This window comes from Jaculus jaculus, chromosome 1 (genome assembly GCF_020740685.1).
Source record: "Jaculus jaculus isolate mJacJac1 chromosome 1, mJacJac1.mat.Y.cur, whole genome shotgun sequence".
NCBI lineage: Eukaryota > Metazoa > Chordata > Mammalia > Rodentia > Dipodidae > Jaculus > Jaculus jaculus.
The window spans coordinates 203,657,829-203,676,398 of NC_059102.1; the positions used below are offsets into that span (position 1 = coordinate 203,657,829).

An 18,570-nucleotide genomic window follows, 5' to 3' on the forward strand; every position below is an offset into this window, starting at 1 on the left:
GTGTTTGTGATTGAAGAGCTAAGTCCTCATCTTCTATAGCTAAATCACTAATAATAAAAAGCCATGAAGCATTAGTTTAAGCATGTTATTTGGAAACACAGAAGTAAATAGCAATAGAAGTAGCAAAAAAGATCTAAAAAATGATTGCTTTGGAGCAAGATCAGGAGAGGTAGAGATACGTAAACTTATTTTTTTTGTTGTTACACACAGCCATATTACTTTGTTTATTAAACACTCGGATAAAAAAAAAAAAGCAAGAATCCCAAAGAAAATAGGGCAAATTTAACACCTCCTTACTCTAAGGGAGAGATTAAGGTAGGCACCATGGAGCAATGATGGGAAAGTAATAGATACGCCATGCTTATAGAGATGGGGTTGGGGAGGGGAAGAAAACGATGTTCCACATTGCAGAAATTCTCAATTTGGGGGCAGGTGTGGCCTCTCAGGGTTCTACATCTCTTCTTTGTTTCTCATGCATTCACTCACTTCAGTCTGAGTCCAGCTTCTTCATGCAGGGAGGGATTTGGCTGTTGGCACAGTGAGAATTGAATCCTTCGGTCTGTGAGTACATACTAAATTAAGAAATCTTGCTTGACAGGCTTGAAACATTCTGCAGCCTTTATGATGTAGCCAGAGGCTAGATAAGTTCCTTTGAGAAGGTGCTTAAAAAATGAAAATACTATGCATCCCATATCTATTTTTAAAAGAGTTATTCTTTTTCTTAGGCTTTCCTCAGCATGAACCCTGATGATTGTTTTTGTAGCTCCATTAACTAGAATTCAATTACAGTTCCGGCATAGAACTCATTGCTTAATCATGTTTATCTTTTGCCATTTATTGCACTTGAGTTTTTCATATGTATGAATTATGTCTGCTTTTCAAGACTGTAAGCTTCATATGTTCAAAGGTGAGCTAGAAGAAAAGCATGAGAAAGTTTCTAACTACAAAAAAATGTGTATTTCAAACAGGCAACTTGGCAGATTGTAGCTCATTCATGATATCACAACCCAAATAGTGCTTCTTTAATAGAGACCACTTTTGCAATCATTGCCAAGCTGACTACTGATTCTTTAGCTATCTTCTTTGAAAATATTTGTACTTTAAAAATAATTATATTTTGGGGTTGGAAAGATGGATTGGTGGTTAAAGGGGCTTGCTTGAAAGCTTTACATCCTGTGTTCTATTCCCCAGAAACCATGTAAAGCCAGATGCACAAAGAGGCACATGTATCTGGAGTTTGTTTGCAGTGGAAGGAGGTCCTGGAGTGCCCATACTTTCACTGGTTCTCTTTCTGTCTCTGTCTCCCTCTTTCTGGCACACACACACACAAAAAAAAAAAAATTAAAATTATATTTAAAAAAAGAACTCTAGAGATGTGTCTGATAAAGTAGATTTTTTAGAGTAGTTTTTGAAACAGATGTTTATTTTGATTTCGTGGTTTATTTTATTAATTTATTTTATTTCTTAATTAATTTGCTTAGCCCACACTGATCTGGAATAGCCCACTCTGGCTTTAACTTCATGATAGGAAATCCTCCTTCCTCAGCTTCCTGAGTGTTGATATTAAAAGCATGCACCACCACACCTGCTCACAATTTTATACCTGAGACCCTATTGATTTGGTAATTTGACATAGAAAATCAGGGGTAATTATCATTAACAATACTGGTGACTATATTGTAATGAAGTTTCATGGTTTTCAAATTTGCTGCTGCAAAGTTCATGTGAACCTTAATTCCCAGTGCAGTGATGTTGAGTGGTGGTGGGTCCTTTGACAGGTGATAAGGCTCTTACAGGGGATTAATGCCTTTCTCATAGAGCTGGATGAATTTTCTTGGGCCTTTATTAGCTATGACGAACAGGCTGTTGTAAAGTAAGGATGCTTGTCTTGCAGTGTTTGTCATAGGCACTGTGACACTCTCCTTACTTTCTGATATAAGTTGAGGTAAAACAAGCTACACATCAACAGCCAAGGAGATGACAATGGCATATGCTTGGACTTCCCAGCCTCCAGAACCACAAGCTAAGTTACCCTCTATTCTTTATCTGCTACATGGCCTTAAAGTGGTATAGCAGCACAAAAATGGCTAAGACTGCTTCAGAAGTCTAAAGGAGAGGTCTGAAATGTTTTTGAATAATGTGTTCATTTATATGGTAAACATAGTGGTATTTGTTATAGTCAATTACAATTCTAAGTACTTTTTAATATATTAAGTACTTATCTTTGTATAAATCAATGAGAAAAATATTTCTATTTTATATATAGGGAGGTGAAACATAAAGGATTTAAGAAACAAACAATACAAACTAGAAAGTAAAGTTGGGATGGAGTCCCACGTCCACATCCTTTACCACAGATGATATGCTATTTTCCACTGTTATGTAAATACTCCTGATATAATTTGGAAAAGGGAGCAAACATACATATAAACAAAATATTTCCTCTTTTTTGTCAGTTTTGGTATAACCTATGAATGACTTTTTAGTGTTTTAAAAAAGATGAAATAATATATTATGATGACTAAAAATATATAAAGCTATCATTACAGTATTCACTGGAAAAATTGTGTTTTACTAGAACATATCCACACTCATTTATTCCTATATCATTCTGTTGGTTTCAATCATAAACTCATGTGGTCTGAATGTGTGGTCCTCAGCTGATGTCAATTTGGGAAGTGGAGCCTTGCTGGTAGAGATTTGTTGTTAGGGGCAGGCTTAGTGGTATTACATTCAGCTCCTTTTTTTTTTTTTGCCAGAGTTTGGTTCATTCTCTTGCTGCTATTTTCCATCAGCTGTGGAAGAGGTGATGTACAGCCTCTGCCCATGCCATGCTTTCTCCTGTCATCATGGAGCTTCCCTCTGAGCCTGAAAGCCAAAGTCAAATCTTTCTTCCTATCAGCTACTTTTGTTTGGATGCTTTGCTCCCAAGACAAGAAAGTGAATATGATTGCCTTGCTGCTTTTACACTTCAATAGCAGAAATGAGTACATGAAACACAAACTGCAATATTTGTCAACTGGCTCTTTACAGAAAATGTTTATCAGCCCCAACACAGAAAAGTAATAATTGCCTAGATATTATGTTTTCCAAAAGAATTTCCAAAGTAAACCAAGCTTAATAGTTTATATTATATTGGTTTCATTTTCCTTTTTTTACTGTTTGTGTGTGAGTGTGGTGTGGGATGTGTGTGATGTATTTATGGTATATGTGCCTGTGTGGCCCTCCATGCACTCACCTGTGGTGGCTGGGGTAGAAGTCAGGTGTCTTGATCCACTGTTCTTCTGCCTGGTCTTATTTGAGCTGAATACTCTTACTAATCCCAGAGTTTGTCATTTTTCATGAACTTTAGTTATTCTCAAGTTTCTGCTCCTTTATGATACCAGGGCTACAGAAGTGAATGGCCACAGCTACCTGTTTATGTGGGACCTGGGGATTAAACTTGAACAGTCTCTAAGACCTTCTTGGGCCATCATGTGTGCACAGAAAGTGTTCTTACCTGTGAGCCATCTTTCCAGCCCTTATTTTTCTTTCTTTAAAAAAAGTCATTTGCTGATATATATGTATAGATATATTTATGCATGGTTTTCTTTAGTTATTTTGTAGGGCTGGGGATTGAACCCATGGACCACAGTCAGGTGCTCTACTACTGAACTACATCCAATTTTGTGCTTCTTAATTTAACTTGAATTTATCTTCATGTGATAGAACAGGAAAAGTATAATCAGTAAACTACAAAAATTCTTGTCATCGGGCTGGAGAGTTGGCTTAGCGGTTAAGCGCTTGCCCGTGAAGCCTAAGGACCCTGGTTCAAGGCTCGATTCCCCAGGACCCACGTTAGCCAGATGCACAAGGGGGCGCACGCGTCTGGAGTTCGTTTGCAGTGGCTGGAAGCCCTGGCGCGCCCATTCTCTCTTTTGCTCTCTGCCTCTTTCTCTCTCTCTGTCGCTCTCAAATAAATAAAAATAAACAAAAATTAAAAAAAAAAATTCTTGTCATCACTTTATGGCCAATTTTGATGTTCTACAAGTCATTTGTGTTATACTTTTCACATCAAAAATGACCCAAGTAATTAATTTTGTTTTATTTAACACATCGGATGTACTTTCCATTATGAGATGAATGACTCCATATGTTAATACATATTTACAAGTCTTTCCTTAGCAAAATAATAAAGAAAAAGCAATAAATCAACTTTATTAAAAAACCTAAACATTCTTTTTTGTTTCCTTAAGAGATACTGTATAATTTCCATGTCTCAGGGGGTATGGCACAGGTGGTTTGGTCCCGCTCAGTTGTTCTATAGTTTTCATAGATCAGGTGGTGTGGTCCCACTTAGTTGTTCTATAGATTTCATAGCTCAGGTGGTGTGGCCCTGTTCAGTTGCTCTGTAGTTTTCATAGATCAGGTTGTGACCCTGCCTGCTCAGCCATTCTTGCTAACAAATAGCGAGAAGTGGCTTTGTCTTCCCATTCTGCAACATAGGCACGTTAGAGAAATTAAGCCAAGGTGAGGTCTACTGTGTGGAGCTCCCAGGAAGATAAAAGTGGGGATAGACAATTTCTTCAGGGTTTTTATGTTGCTGAGTTGGCTAAGTATCCCTCACTGAACCTTGTGTTAAATGCTTGGAATAAGCCTATGGTAGTAGGGGAGGTGGTGGAGCTTTTAGGTAGGGCCTAAGGGAAAACAGGTCACTGGGAACCTGCTCTGGAAGGGTTTATTAGGACTCTCAGCTTCCTTATAAGGTAGCCAAGAAATGCATAGTCTCTTCTGCCACACAGTTGGCCACAAATTTCTTTTCTTTTTCTTTTTTTAACTTTAGAGAGAGAGGGACAGACAGAGGTTGAGAGAAAGAGAGATTGGTTTGCCAGGGCCTCATCCATTGCAATCAAACTCCAGACTGTTGCACCACCTAGTGGGCATGTATGACTTTGTGCTTCCTTCACCTTTGCACGCTGGCTTATGTCGGATCTGGAGAGTTGAACATGGGTCCTTAGGCTTTGCAGGCAGTGCTGTAAACACTAAGCCATATCATTTCAGCTCCAAAAGTAGAGGGGCCAAGGGAACTTTGCACTATAATTTCTACAAAATATCTCTGACTCTTCTGACGCTCATCATCCCCTCAACCCCTAGGGAGGAACCAGCAGGCCTGGTCCTTCCCTCGGCACTACCTGCCTGACCAGGAAGGAGCCCCACATCTGGCACCTAACGTGCGGCTCTGGGACCCCCACAGCCTAGTGTACCCCGTGAGAGGCAGTCATTGAGGAGGCAATCGGTGTGTGCGGGTGAGCGCACCCTCATGAGTCATGAGGCAGTCTTCATATTTAGTGCACGAAACTTTGCTTCTATAACCTGTACTTACTTGTCGACATCTCTCTGTTCCCTTTCTCATTCCCTTCACTTTCCGTTCGCCGGCAGCTTTTAAATTTCTAAAGGCTTGTGCTTCTCTCTCTCTCTCTCTGCTTGGGCTTGAGAAGGCAGGCCAGCTTTTTCTGCCATTTTGGAACTTCTCCTGGATCTGTAAGTGTCAATAAATATTCCTTCCTCCATAACTGTACCTGGTGTGGAAGTTTATCTCAGCAAACCTAAAGCTGTCTGATGAGCTGAGATGAACCTGACCATGTGGATGTTAATCTTTTAGAACCTTTGTTTTAAAGAAATAGGCATAAACTTGATGCTTACAACTAAAGGTGTCTTCTGGAGTGGTAAGCCAAATTTTCTGGACTATTCAGATGAAAGTTTAAAAATTCTAAGTACAGGCAGCATTAAACTTCAAGGCTTGGCTTATAAGCTTTCTAAGAGGAAAGAAAGACTACAGGGAACTTCCTTGGAACTGGGCTACTGGCATAAGGGCTGGCTGCGTCCTGCTGCCCAGGCCCAAAGAGTTTAATCAAGGTTAAATTTGTAATAGACTGATATGCTTAGCTAGAGATATTGGACTAATAGATTTAAGATTTGTTTTTTCTTTGTTTTGTTTTTTTGAGGTAGGATTTCATCCAGCCCAGGCTGACCTGAAATTCCCTATGGAATTTCACCCTGAGGGTGGCCTAAAACTCATGGTAATCCTCCTACCTCCACCTCCTGAGCACTGGGATTAAAGGCATACACCACCATGCCCTGCTGAGACTTAAAATTTTAAGTTAAAAAACCTCAAGCAAGTTAAAATTACAAACACTGAGACTAATTTTAGGTTATGATGGTTCAATATACAATATCAATTGTTTTAGTCTCTCCTTACTATACCTTACACCAGTTAAAAATGTTTACTCTATGCCTTTATATATTAAAAATGTTTAACTTATTTAATTTTACAGATCTTAATATCTTAAATTGGTAAAGACTATGGGGACCTTTAAAATTAAACTAAGTACAATTTAAAATATATGATAATTATAATTATATTGGGGGCCAAAGACAAACTTTGGTAATTTAAGTAGATGGCCCCTCTCCTGGCAGCTTGTGCCCGAACCTCCCCTACTGGGAAATGGCGGGCAACCCACCTCCTGGGAGACTGCCGCGTGGCCCCCTTAGACTGACCCAGGTGGGGACAGGGGAGACGTCCGCCATCTCGTGGTGACTGGGCTCACTGACCTTTTTCCGCACGTACTGGGCATTGGCACATGCTGGAAAAAAAAAAAAATCTAAACATGCCATTAGTTATATGCTTTAGTGTTTCGCCACTCTTGGGCTGCCTGATCAAATTAAAACAGATAATGGTCCCTACTTTGTAAGCAAGGCCTTTGTAGATTTTCTCCAGACCTGGAAAATCTCACATTCCACAGGCATCCCATACAACCCCCCCCCCCCCAGGGCCAGGCTATTATTAAAAGATATAATCAAACTCTCAAATCTCAATTACAAAAACAAAAGGGGAATCCTTACTCCCATACACCAACTAAAAAAGGCCTTATTTACCCTAAATATTTTAATTTTTTCTAACAATTTATAATGTGTGATGGTTATAAATCTATTGGGCTCCAGGAGCAGAATGTGATAATTTAAACAAATGGCCCCCAATATATTCAATTGTTTATCTTAAGGTGTGATGGTGGGTTTCAGATTTCAATCTAAAGATATCCAAAGTGTGCCTAGCAGGAGTTCCTAAAGTGTGCTGTGGCTTTAGGCTTTAGGCTTGTACTTTTAATGTCTAACTATCCTTCATACTCACAGATTTAAAGTAGCTCCTAAAAAAAAAAAAAATTCAAACTGTACCTCCCTTTAAGATCTTGGGCTTGATCCTTACCATAGATATATACATAGATACCTGTTAGATGCTCTATATACTAGGGTTAAAAGTTAAAACTCGTTTGGAATGTCATGTAGATTTTCAATGGATTTGTGTTACTTCTAAAAAAATATAACAGCTAACAGCATTGGGAAAATACATTTAAGAGATATTTGGCAAAATGATAATATTTCCTTAGATCTAATTCAGTTACATTCAGAGATTCTGTCTTTACAAAATAATCAGCTTATTTTTGATACAGCTAAAGCTGCTGAAGATTTAATATCTACTTTTAAGTCTGCCTTGCCTCGATAAAATTCTCTTACTTCTTGGATAGGAAGCTTTACTGCTACAGGTGTTTGTCTTTTACTTATTCTGTGTGTGCTGCCCATACTCGTTAAATGCCTTTTAAGAGCCTTTATGGATATTTGTACAGAAATACATGGGATACAGCTGTGGACCAGACCCAGGCTTCCTGAGACATTATCTTAAAGCCCCTGCAGAGGCTGGTAGTCAAAGATGGGTAAGATTCTCTCGCGTTAGGTCAACCTAAGACAGGGCATGAATGATGGAATTCATGTACCAATGATGGGTAAGGCCTAAATATCATAGAGAACAACCTAAGACAGACACAGTCTTTCTGCACCGAGGCCCAGAGGGGCCTGGTTCATAAAAAAATAATAAATAGCCGGGCGTGGTGGTGCACGCCTTTAATCCCAGCACTCGGGAGGCAGAGGTAGGAGGATCGCCTAGAGTTCGAGGCCACCCTGAGACTACAGAGTGAATTCCAGGTCAGCCTGGGCTAGAGTGAGACCTTACCTCGAAAAACCAAAAAAAAAAAAAAATAATAATAAATAAAAATGGAGGAATTGTCAGGAGCTATTTTGGCTGGACTTGTATCCATAGCTCTGGCTATTTGACATCAAGACTTTAACACCTACATGTAAACAAGATTATACACATTCAGTGTTACTGATAAGAGCTGGCCATTCCCTAATATTTATGTTTATATTGCTAAGATCAAAGGGTTTATTTGTTTCCCAACCTTTGTACTAAGAAGTAATTAAAATACAAAAACTCTGTAACAGAAAGGAGTTTTTTGATAGAAACTTATGTGAAGCTCATAAAATTCTTTTCCATGGGAAAACTTTGTAAAAAGAAAAAGACCCATTTGGGTACCAGCGAGAGACCTAAAATATTTGTCCCAACAAGGGGACACTGACAATCACTTCTAGGGAGTGTCCCACCCCTGAGGACTGTTCCTAAAATGGTTCTTCACCCTGCTAAATAACTCCCTCCCTTGTGGAGGATTGCTGGCTTTGCCTCTGATCTGGACCTCTCCTGCTAATTATAGTACAGTTATCCATACGTCCTTAAAAAACTGCTCAGCTACCTTTCCCATCCCCATCCAGCTTTTCCCAATGTTTCCTCTGGGCATTTGGGCCCCACCTTCTCCTGTTAATTCCAGTTTAGATGTGAGATACATTCATCCTTCCTTCTGTACTTTTAACAGAACTGAGCCCAGTGCTCAACGCTGCTCGCCTTCTGGAATGGTTTATGTTTGTGCAAGATGGCCTATAACTTTCTGCCCACCAATTGGACAGACCTTGTGCCCCAGCCACCTTAATCCCAGATGTAGATATCATTCCTGGAAGCTAGATTCCCTGGATGAGGTAGTCCTACAAAACAGGAAAGGACTAGACCTACTTAATGGCAGAAAAGGGAGGCGTATGTTTGTTTTTACAGGAAAAATGCTGCCTTTACGCCAATAAATCAGGAATCATCCAGGACAAGATTAAGAGGCTCCAGGAAGACTTGGAGAGGAGGTGATGGGACCCCAAGGACAACCTGCTGTGGATGGGCTTACATGACTTCTTACCCTACCTTCTCCCTCTACCTGGACCCCTCCCCCTCCTTCTCTTTCCCCTCCTCCTTATCCTCACTGTTGGGCCTTGTGTAATTAACAAAATTACACAATATATTCACCAGCAGCTAGAGGCAATAAAACTTCATCAGGTCAAGATACATTACCACAGGCTGGCAACTCAGGAATTAAGTTCCTCAGATGACCCACTGCCACCTCCCCTGCCCTCCATGTGACCAATGATGGGTAAGATCCCCAGAGGGGGACAACCTAAGACAGGGGCCACGGTGACTAATGCTCTTACAAAAACAACAGGGGGAGATGTTGGGCTCTGAAAGGCCCAGGCGTGAGGTCTAGTGGAATGTCCTGAGCCTAGCTAAAGTTTGGCGACCTGTCTCTGGCCAGCTAGGACTCAGCAAGACGCCTAATGGCTTCTGGCCTGCCACTTCTGTGTGGTAATTGTAATTACCATTTCAATAGTTACAGTTTACTATTGGCCCTTACTTACCTCTTCCCCCATCCTAAAATCCCCGCCTTCATCCCCAACATGATATAGGCAACTGCTCAGAGTAATAAAGCGAGTTGTTTCTACGAGTTCCTGCATCGAAAAGACTCCTGACTCAGTGTGGCCAGGAGAGGTTTCTGAGTCGTCTGACGCTCATCATCCTTCTTAACCCCTAGGGAGGAACTAGCAGGCCTGGTCCTTCCCTCGGCACTACCTGCTTGACCAGGAAGAAGCCCCGCACTTGAACATGTAGACTAAAACTTATCCTTACAGCAAGTAATCATTCACTTGTTATTTGTGCCCATTTGTTGGGGCTGCCATAAAAAAATATCACAGACAGAAATTTATTTTCCCACACATCTGGAAGATGAGAAGTCTAAAACTGAGAGCTGGCAGATTTCAATTCCCAGGGAGAGCAAATGTTTTGGCTTACAAAATGCCACCTTTGCTCCTTACATGGCCTTTCATGTGAATAGTTAGACAGTGAGGTGAGCTTGATTGTCTTTCTGTCAGATCAGGATCCCATCCTTTGGCCTTATTTAACCTACATTATTTCCATACTTCAAACTCAGCTACATGCCAGGTAAGAAGGGCTCCACTGTATGAATTTTTTTGGGGGGAAGCGGTTATCTCCAGACCTTTATCATTCTAGAATAACACCTGAAACAACTCAACTGGAAACTTGGGAGATATTCTTTTGGCATATATAATACAAAAGTAGCATTGTTTGATTTACAAAATAATAATAATAATAATAATTTTTTGAGGTAGGGTGTTGCTCTAGCCCAGGCTGATTTGGAATTCACTATGTATTCTCAGGCTGGCCTTGAACTCACCGCAGCCCTTCTACCTTTGCCTCCCGCATGCTGGGATTAAAGACATGTACCACCATTTCTGGCAAAATTATATTTTTATATTCATTTAAGTAATTTTATGCTGATGTAAAGGAAGTTGTTTTTTTGGATTTGGGAATAATAGTCAGTGACTTGGCATTATATTTACAGGAACTGATATCATCTGGCTAGCTTCCACATAATCATTTCCTCTTGAACTTTTAATGTAATCTTACTTAGACTTTTAGACCTGGTCATGAACCCAGAAATTGTCCAATCTAAGTCCTCCATTAAAAATGAGGAAATTTAGTCCCAAAGAGTCTTGGTTGCTCAAATATGCTGGCAAGACAGCTATTTACAATTTGCCTTACTCCCGTCATTTTAGCCAAATTATCTCTCACCATGCCTAATTATTTGCCAGTTATCTTTCAAGAGGCTGGCTGAAGCCTATGTAGCTATTTCTACCAGTAAGCTGCCATACTGAATTCATCATTCTTCCCTGTCTCTTTAGAACTTTTCATAAGCTTGTATTACACCACCCCATATATATCATAGTAAATTTTTTTAACTTATATTCTGTATTAAATTCAGAGCTTTTAGAAGTCAGCTAGATTATACTTGTGTTGGCCCACATAACAGTTCTTAATAAATAATTTTCAAACTTTACTTTGGAAGGTCATAATACAAATAACTGACATACTAATTATAGGCACCTGAATCACTTGTCTTCCAGATCAGTGTTCCTTCTACTTCTATACTATTTCTGACTCTCATAATGATAGTTTTATTGTTCCAAAAGGTCATTTGTGGCAAAGCGTTCATGACCCCAAGTCAGAGGAGCTTCATAAGCCCTGCTTAAAGCCAGAGCTTACATCCCGAGTCACTGTTTGACACCTACATGTTTCATATACACCATTACAGAGAAAACTAGTTTATTTGTTATCAGGTAAACTTACCCCAACTATTCAGTACTAAAAGTCAAGTTTTTTTTAATTGTTTTGATACGAGTTTTCAAAAAGAACTATGCAAAGGTTGAGTATGGTCACGTTGTGGGATGTTTTATACGGAAATCAGTGATGACCCAAACAGATTAAAGGTCAGGAAGGTAAACCTAGGGCAATTGTTCTCTGAACTCTGGCACATTCTTACTGGGATTTTTTTTTCTTTTCTTTTTTATTGCTTTTGGCGGTTTGCTTATGGTTTAGCAAGAATTGTGAAATTCTGAATAAAGTTACAAGAAGACAGATTGATTTTCTTTCCATGAGTCAAATCCTCATTCTTCATATTTTCAGAATTTCTTTCTTAACACTTACAATAGTTGAGATACATTTGCCATGGATGTGTTGACTCCACAATGAAAATTGAGTTATTAAAATTAATGGTCATCTACTACATTGCAAGTTGGTGGATTCTGACAGATATTGGTCTGCAAAATTATTTGAAAGGTAAAAACCAGCTTTGTCATAGAAAAGAATAACATCCACACATCATCTCTTAAAACAGTATCTGGCTTTGGTCTTCCAGATCTCACATAAGACCTACCTTATAAACAGATTGGGATTTCTTGGCAATTGAAATGGCTTATTTTGTATTCTTAATCCATCAATCTGACTTTATTAGGTAATTTTATGCTCAGGTAATACTGTACAAATCTGGGCAAGTGAGTGTTACTTCACTGGTGACCTAAATTATGAATGGAAAGGGCCCAATTTTGCTAGAATTGCTTGAAGCTCATGGGAATCTTGGCTGTCAGGAAAGATGAAGTTTGCTCAACGCAAACGGCAGCTCCATCTCAGTGGATGATCAGCAAATCCAGCGATGTTGAAATCAGTCTCTAACAACAATGCTAAGACAGGTTTTGTGATACCCAAGAGTGCTTCCAATTGCATGTGGACTTTTGAAAATTCTTAAGGGGCTCTCAAAATAAAAAATAAAAATGAGCCATGCCACCATTTCAGGAGAGAAGGTAGAAAATATAAAATTTAGCAATGACACACTATTGTAACTTTGAACATGATGAAAATTATTTAAGTTGTAATGTTTTCAGGTCTTTTGAGAATGAATAAGCACATTTTCAGGATCTTTTAAATGTAGTTTGACAAGATTGGGGCAATTGTTATGTGTCAGATTTATAAAGAGCTGTAGCATCAACATTTTGAAAATGGGTATGCTGAATTCTATACAAAAACATATTCTTTCAAAACTGAGAGGTATTTCTTCATTGGGCATACCCACAGGAGATAGAACAGTTGAGTTCAACAAAACCTAGATTGTCATTAGCAATTTATTTCATGTCTTAGAGTCCTGGTTTCCTCTTCATTAATAACATTTACCTTGTTTGGTTATTTTGAGAATTAAAGGATAATTCCTATAAGACACAGTGCAGAGTGAACTTATGTGTATATGAGAATCACCCGGAGAAAGTTAAAAGCTACTCGCACCAAGGTCCTACTTCCAACCAGTTAATATCAGAACCTGGCAATTTTAAGTGAAATCAAGGTTATAAATTACTGTTCTGAATTACTCATTTAGTTTACTAATGCTCATAACCTTAGCTTCACCTTGAAATCACCAGGGGAATTGAGTTATTAAAATTAGTGGTCGTCTACTACATTGCAAGTTGGTGGATTCTGACAGATATTGGTCAGCAAAATTATTTGAAAGGTAAAGACCAGTTTTGTCATAGAAAAGAAAAACATCCACACTATCTCTTAAAACATTATCTGGCTTTGGTCTTCCAGATCTCACATAAGACCTACCACACTGGGTGTCCATTTCTGACTTAATTGGTCAGATCCAGCTTACTCACTAGGTTTAAAAGTTTTCCATTAGGAGCTGAAGAGATGGCTTAATGACTAAGACATGGGCCTATGAAGCCAAAGGACACAGGTTGGATTCCATAGGTCCCACGTAAGCCAGATGCACAAGAGGCACATGTGTCTGGAGTTCATTTGCAGTGGCTACAGGCCCTGGTGTGCCCATTCTCTCTCTGTTGGTCTCTTTTCTCTCTCTCTGCGTGCAAATAAATGAATTATTTAAAAAAGTTACATTAGGGCTGGAGAGATGGCTTAGCAGTAAGTCACTTGCCTGAGAAGCCTAAGAACCCATGTTTGACTTTGCAGATCCTATGTAAGCCAGATGCATAAAAGTGAGACAAGCACAAGCTTGCACATGCCCACTAGGTGGTGCAAGTGTCTGGAGTTCAATTGCATTCTCTGAGGCCCTGGCGCACCAATGCGCTCTCTCTCTCTCTCTCTCTCTCTCTCTCTCTCTCTCTCTCTCTCTCCTCTCAGATAAATAATAAAAAAGTTTTCCACCCGGCCCCCTCCTGGAGTGGAAGTGGCGCGGAGCCACCGCGGGCCCTGGCCGCCGGCACTGTGGCGGGCTAGGTGTGGGAGCGGTGAGAGCGTGGGCGGGGCCTGCACTCCAGAATGGTCTTCACAGCATTTGAAAATGACTACACCAAACAAGACACCTCCTGGTGCTGATCCTAAGCAGTTGGAAAGGACTGGAACAGTAAGGGAAATTGGATCACAAGCTGTTTGGTCACTGTCATCTTGCAAACCAGGGTTTGGAGTGGATCAGTTACGAGATGACAATCTAGAAACTTATTGGCAGTCTGATGGCTCCCAGCCTCGTTTAGTGAACATCCAATTCAGAAGAAAAAATCCGGTGAAAACATTATATATTTATGTAGACTATAAGTCCGATGAAAGCTATACCCCAAGCAAAATCTCAGTCAGAGTAGGAAACAATTTTCACAACTTTCAAGAAATTCGGCAACTTGAATTGGAACCAAGTAGCTGGATTCATGTTCTCTTAAGGGACAATCACAAGAAGCCAACTCGCATGTTCATGATACACATCGCTATTCTAGCCAATCACCCAAATGGAAGAGACACCCACATGAGACAGATTAAAATATATACACCACTGGAAGAGAGCTCTATAGGTAAATTTCCTAGATGCACAACTATTGACTTCATGATGTATCCTTCAATAAGGTGACTTTAAAACAACAGAAGTCAGGAAACATATCTTTGTTTTACCTTGTCATCTATTACTATACCAGGAATCTTTACTGAAAAAAAGCATGTTATTTCACAATTTTGTATACATTTAAAAACATTTTAACTTTGATAAATAAATAACATTTGGGTAAAAAAAAAAGTTTTCCATTAATAAATTCTAACATACCTAAGGTTAAGAATCTCTGAGAATAAGAAGGATACTATTTGTTTCATCTTTTTTGGATGCTTAGTGTGACTCGTCTTTTATAAATAGGGTAATCTTTTTATTATGCTAATGATATGTGCCTTAAGAATTATTCTGTATAGAAAGCCATGAAGAAAATTTAAAAATCCACAATATCACTACTTACATGGAAACATTGCCATCTGTTTTGTTTTCTTGTTTCTATACTAATTGGTTTACATGGTTCAGGTTATATGGCATATGCACTATGCTATTTGCATTTTTTTTTCATTCTAACACTATGACACATTTTCAATAGTATTTTATGTACACCTCATGTTTCTTTTTAAGGAAGTTGTGCATGTTTAAAAAATTTCCTAATGTATTATATTTTAAGGACAGTTCCAGATAAAGTACTTAGGGACTTTGGGGGGATTTTTTCCACCCAAGTCAAATGTTCCACCTGTCAGAGTAGATAGGAGAATTAAACTAACGTTCAAGGTAAAACTTAAAGGGTTGACATTGGGTGGTGTTGTCTAAGCTCCCCTCATGGACATATACATCCTGGCTTTGGGCCAGGTGATGATCAAAGTGTTAGACTAAGATAAACTAGTTTCCTGACACAGTCAAGGCAGGAAGAAGGACAAGAACAGAGAATTTTCTAAAACCAAATAAATAAAAATTGGGAGCTAAAGAGCAGCCAAATAAGATGACAGTGGCTTAAGCTTTGAGAAAATGGCACCACTTTCCAGCTTCCTGCTCTGTGGGAGGGAAGTACTGAGCAGTGGCTGAATTTGAATCAGCTGATGAGGCAGAATTGCCCTAGCACATACTTAGCCTAGGGAGTGGGTCTCCATGGCACCCAGTGGGATGTGGAAGTGGACAGTGAGGCATCTGGGACTTGGTGGAAGCTGACCTGTCCATTTGGAGACACACAGACTAAAGTCTGGGACACAGAGATTTACTTGATATTCACCAAAGTGGAAGCAACCTCATGGGAAATCTGCATACTTGTCTTGGTACTGTCAGACTTCTGAGCAGTCTGTGAAGGGTGGAGTCACGGGCTTAACAGTTTAATCATTTCAAGAATGAGTCTGGGTTAGAGATGAACTCTGATCTTGGTCAAAATTTCCTACATCCATTAAGCTCATAGCCCTTCCACTTTTGAACATGAACATCTATTTTTCATCATTTGTGACTCAATTTTCTGCTCCCTAGTACTATTTCCTAATTTTTAAATAGATGTTAATTTTGTTATGAAATCAAAACTATCAACAAGGAGATCTGGAAGATAGAAACAGTTTGCATGATGCATGGAATAGAACTCACACTAGTTGTAATTTCTGCCTGTGGACCTGGGGTGAGCTGGGTGTTGCTCAACCCACATCCAAAAGCATTCTTGTTTTTCCTGTCTCAGGACCTTTGCCCTGGATTTCCTGTCTAGAGTTCTCTTCTGACTGTTTTCTGTTAAGCATTATGGCATCCAAGAGAGGCCTTTCTAGACTGGCCTATCAGAAGATTTGCTCCTTTTTAATCTACTTTCTCCATTACATAATTCTACTTTTCTCCTTTCACAAGACCTCTTGTCTTTTATTCATTATTATGCAAATCTGATCCATACTGGACAAGGCATGGGAGCACATGATGGGTCCTTGCCATCAGAGCCCACACTTGAATGTGGGACTTAAACATTAACCAGGGCATTTCACATATAATTGTGAGTCCTAATTCTGTTAAGATCCACACATGACAATCAACCCAACTAATTAGTAATGCAGTATTTCACTTTGGATGTCTTTGTAATTTGAATATTTGCTCCCTGAAGTAAGGGCAGCATTCTTGTTTACTGACTCACTCTGCAATGTGTCCCCAAAAGCATGCACACTGTAGGGACTTGGCATATGTCATCAACAAAAGAAATGGCCAAGTGTTTACATTTACTCTTGAACTTCATGATAGCCATGAAAGCTGTGCATACAATTATCCCTATTTTATGGGTTAACATCATGAAAGTTCAGTTAACCAATTATCCCAAGATCATAAAACTGCTGGCATAAACAGAAATTGAACCTAGCTCTTCCCCTCTTTCAATTATACCAAAGCCATGAGATGAAGAATAAATTAAATTCTTTTATATGATGTAGAATCTAAGTCATTGGTTAAAGTATTTTTGCATGCCCTCCCAATAAAGTAGAAACAAAACTAACAACAAAGAAAACCTCTATGCAAAACAACCTTACAACTTTATTTTTCAACAGCATTGCAAGACCGGCACACTTTAACCTTGCCAAGCATGCTCAAACATTTCTCAGTATTTGGTGATTACAACATGGATGTCACTTGGATCTCTTTCTGTTTGGCACCAGAGTGATAACTTGAATGATCAAGCATGAAGCTGCATGCTTGTGTGGCATTTGCTTTACTTGGCTAAAGGAAATCAGGTCCAAAGGTACACACTCCTTAACCCTTTCTGCACTCTAAGAAGTGCTCTGGGCATGTTAAAGAATTCCCTCAGTAGTCTTTCATTACTGGTGACAATGAGGTCATGAGGGGTGTGTTTGTGAGTGCCTACATGTATGTGTGCCTTTGCATTTGTGTGTATTTACCACATTTATTCTTTCCTCCTCTCTTGATCTGCATCTTGAACTACACAGTCTAGACTTCAGCTTCAGAGGTAAGAGGCAATATCATGGAAGAGAGAAGGACAAAGGGAGAGAAAAAGCACATGATAAAGAACACTGATCTCAGCTAAAGTCTGCCCATCAATTTCCACAGTTGGCTGTCCCATCATAGTCAAGTATTGTTTTAGAATTTCCAGATCCCTGGGTAATGCTACTCCTATATTCCCTTTGGTTTGATGGATATAAGGACTGGCTCATAAATCCCTACACTACATGGATTCCCTTCTTGGACTTAAGGTGATGTTTAAAATAGGCACATGCTATAGCTTCTTTGAAAACCTTTCAAAGTGCCAATCTTTTCTATACCTGAATGAAAACATTTACATTTTCATTTAATGTCTCATTTAAAACATGAGACATTAAAATTCGTCTCATAATTCTTTCACTTTGAATATTTTACTTATTGTTTTTAGAGAGAGAGAAAGAAGAGAGAGGTAGATAGAGAAAATAGGTATGCTAGGGTCTGTAGGCACTACAAACAAACCAAACACATGCACCATCTTGTGCATCTGGCTTCCAAGGGTACTGGAGAATCCAACCTGGGTTCTTAGGCTTCACAGGCAAGTGCCTTAACTGCTAAGCCATCTCTCCAGCCCTTGTCTCATATTTATAATTCATTCACCTATATTTCATCAAAACAGAATTACTAAGAGATTCTTTTGATTTTCTTAAACAATAATTGTTTTCTCCCATATTGAAAATGACCCTGGTATTTTGTTTGCAAAAAATTAAGCTCTTGGCATATTTGGAATTGCATGATAAATCTGTGCCCAGATTTTCAACACTTTCTTCAACTGGGACAAATGTCTTCCTGTTCTGATACTTACTTTACATTGAATCCAATCTGCATTCCATTTGTATAATCCTTAGCAATCCAATTCCCCTTTTAACTTCCCTTTCATAACCTCAGTCTATTACTTGTCTTCACAGAGTTCAAGTGAATACCCAGTAGGGATTCTTCTGTGGACAAATTGTGAGAAAAATACATTGAGTCAGATTGATTATATTTTCCCTCTGGGCCAGAAGTATACTAGGCTGTAGAATTCATTGAGTCAAATAGCCACTGGGCTTGTGCATATCTTGGGCTGTGTATGAGGAGCAGCAGATCCATGCCCTTTAGCGGTATAGGACTTCACAGTTATCCCTGCACCCCTGCAGAAGAAGAACTGCTGACCTCAACTTATCTCAAGATACTGTATTTCCAGAGCATTCTTGAATGTGGGATGAGTCTGTGTCTTTATCCTCCTGTAGGTGTGCTCTGTCATCAA

The 18,570-nt window shown here is 39.3% G+C and overlaps 2 protein-coding genes across 4 annotated transcripts in view; one reads left to right on the top strand and one right to left on the bottom strand.

Annotated features, from left to right (window-relative positions):
- The window catches only part of Dlc1 (DLC1 Rho GTPase activating protein), a 445,416-nt gene that overhangs the window by 269,678 nt on the left and 157,168 nt on the right, over nt 1–18,570 (bottom strand). The window lies entirely within an intron of this gene.
- Nucleotides 13,867–14,435, top strand: LOC101602597 (anaphase-promoting complex subunit 10-like). Its single transcript, XM_045133999.1, has one exon. It carries the CDS (start codon nt 13,881–13,883, stop codon nt 14,433–14,435), a length of 555 nt encoding a protein of 184 aa, XP_044989934.1. The 5' UTR covers nt 13,867–13,880.